At 32.8% G+C, this 1,513-nt stretch overlaps 1 protein-coding gene across 1 annotated transcript; it reads right to left on the reverse strand.

Moving 5' to 3' along the window:
• Positions 1-639: 639 nt before the first annotated feature.
• Positions 640-1,186, reverse strand: LOC101248948 (uncharacterized). The gene has a single exon (XM_004234261.5). The coding sequence runs from the start codon at positions 939-941 to the stop codon at positions 732-734; it is 210 nt and encodes a 69-aa protein (XP_004234309.1). The 5' UTR covers positions 942-1,186; the 3' UTR covers positions 640-731.
• Between the last annotated feature and the right edge of the window lie 327 nt (positions 1,187-1,513).

A 1,513-nucleotide genomic window follows, 5' to 3' on the forward strand; every position in this document is an offset into this window, starting at 1 on the left:
GAAAAAGATAATATTTATTTATTATAAAAATAATATATTATGCGTGACAAGGAGTGTGCATTTACTACAATCTAACACGAATTTGAATATGACCTTTTAAGGAAATATATATATATATTTCATTTTTAAAATGTGTAAAAACAAAATAAAACCCCCCATAAAATATAAGTTCGTAGTTAGTAATAGATTAGGGGCATTAAGATTGTAGATAATGAACTTATTGTTGCATGATTAGGGGAAATAAAATTAATTCATAAAAATATGACTATTCATTCGCCTGATGTAAAAGAATAAGTCGAGCATGTCGCATAAGACTAATTTAATTTATATTCACAACGATTTATCAGTTTGCTTAAAATGTTCACCAAGAGCAGAGGCTTATCGGATTGTTCCGTCTCAATGCCTTTTAAATTGACAATGCCTTTTAAATTGACTATATCATCGCACGGAATTTGTCTAGTACAAATTAATCCCTATATGATTTACTGAATTTTACACCGTGCAAATTTAATGGTCACAACAGAGTGTTCATCGAAAGGGCAAAGGCTGAGACAGAGATTCGAGAGGGAAAGGGGAGAACAGTGCAGGGAAAACTACTAAGGTTAGGGGAGGCGCTAGATTGTAAGTAATTCGAAGATCAAAAAGGCAACAACGAGTCACTGTATTTAACGAAACAAAAAGTAGAACATAATTTAAAGAGCAACAAACAGAAAATAGAGATCGGAGTTTGATTAACCGGCATAAACATGTACGCCGACGGCAACAAGTAAGATAGTGATGAGGCCAAAGTAAATGACGGCATGTACCAAAATAGCAGCGCCGCTCGTTTGCATCCCGCCGAACTCCACCACTTTTCCACGGCTAGGTAACTGGAACAACAACCCCGGCGATAAAAGCACGAACAGCACCACCGCTATCAACACCGGTCCCCAATCCGCCATGGTAAGTAAGTAACTAAGGGTGATTGAACAGAGAGAAAGAGGAAATTAATTGGGGAAAATGAAAAATGGTGAAGTTGTGTGCAGCAGATGTGGCCAAAATTGAACGGAAACAGAGATTTGAATTTGTTGGATGTTGGCGTCATTGGATTCATTGCCTCGTCATTCCCCCAATTTCAGTCTTGGGCTTTGTTTTTTGGACGGTGACTTCTCATCCTCCCAATACACTTTTTCTTCTTTTAATTTTGGTTAACATCACTATGCGTGTACGTTTGATTTTTTGGTTCGATTTTATATTATTTATTTTTTTATTTTTGGTTTTAAAGCAATATAATCCAATTCAAATTAAAATAAATATAATTTGATTTGATTTGAGTTTTTTCTTTTTGATTTGGTTAATCAGTTATGTCAATAATTATAAATATAACAAAGTTATTTTGCAATTTTTAAAAAATTATATGTTATTTTTTAATATAAATCACAAGTAAAACTTAAAATTATATCTTAAAGATGTTCAAATATAAGAAAATGAACTAAATCATGATGAAAATAATTAAAAAGGGACAAAATTAGGT

The sequence above is a fragment of the Solanum lycopersicum genome, chromosome 3 (genome assembly GCF_036512215.1).
Source record: "Solanum lycopersicum chromosome 3, SLM_r2.1".
Lineage (NCBI taxonomy): Eukaryota > Viridiplantae > Streptophyta > Magnoliopsida > Solanales > Solanaceae > Solanum > Solanum lycopersicum.

Coding starts and splice junctions, on each gene's coding strand:
- LOC101248948 (XM_004234261.5), bottom strand. CDS start 941: ATGGCGGATTGGGGACCGGTGTTGATAGCGGTGGTGCTGTTCGTGCTT.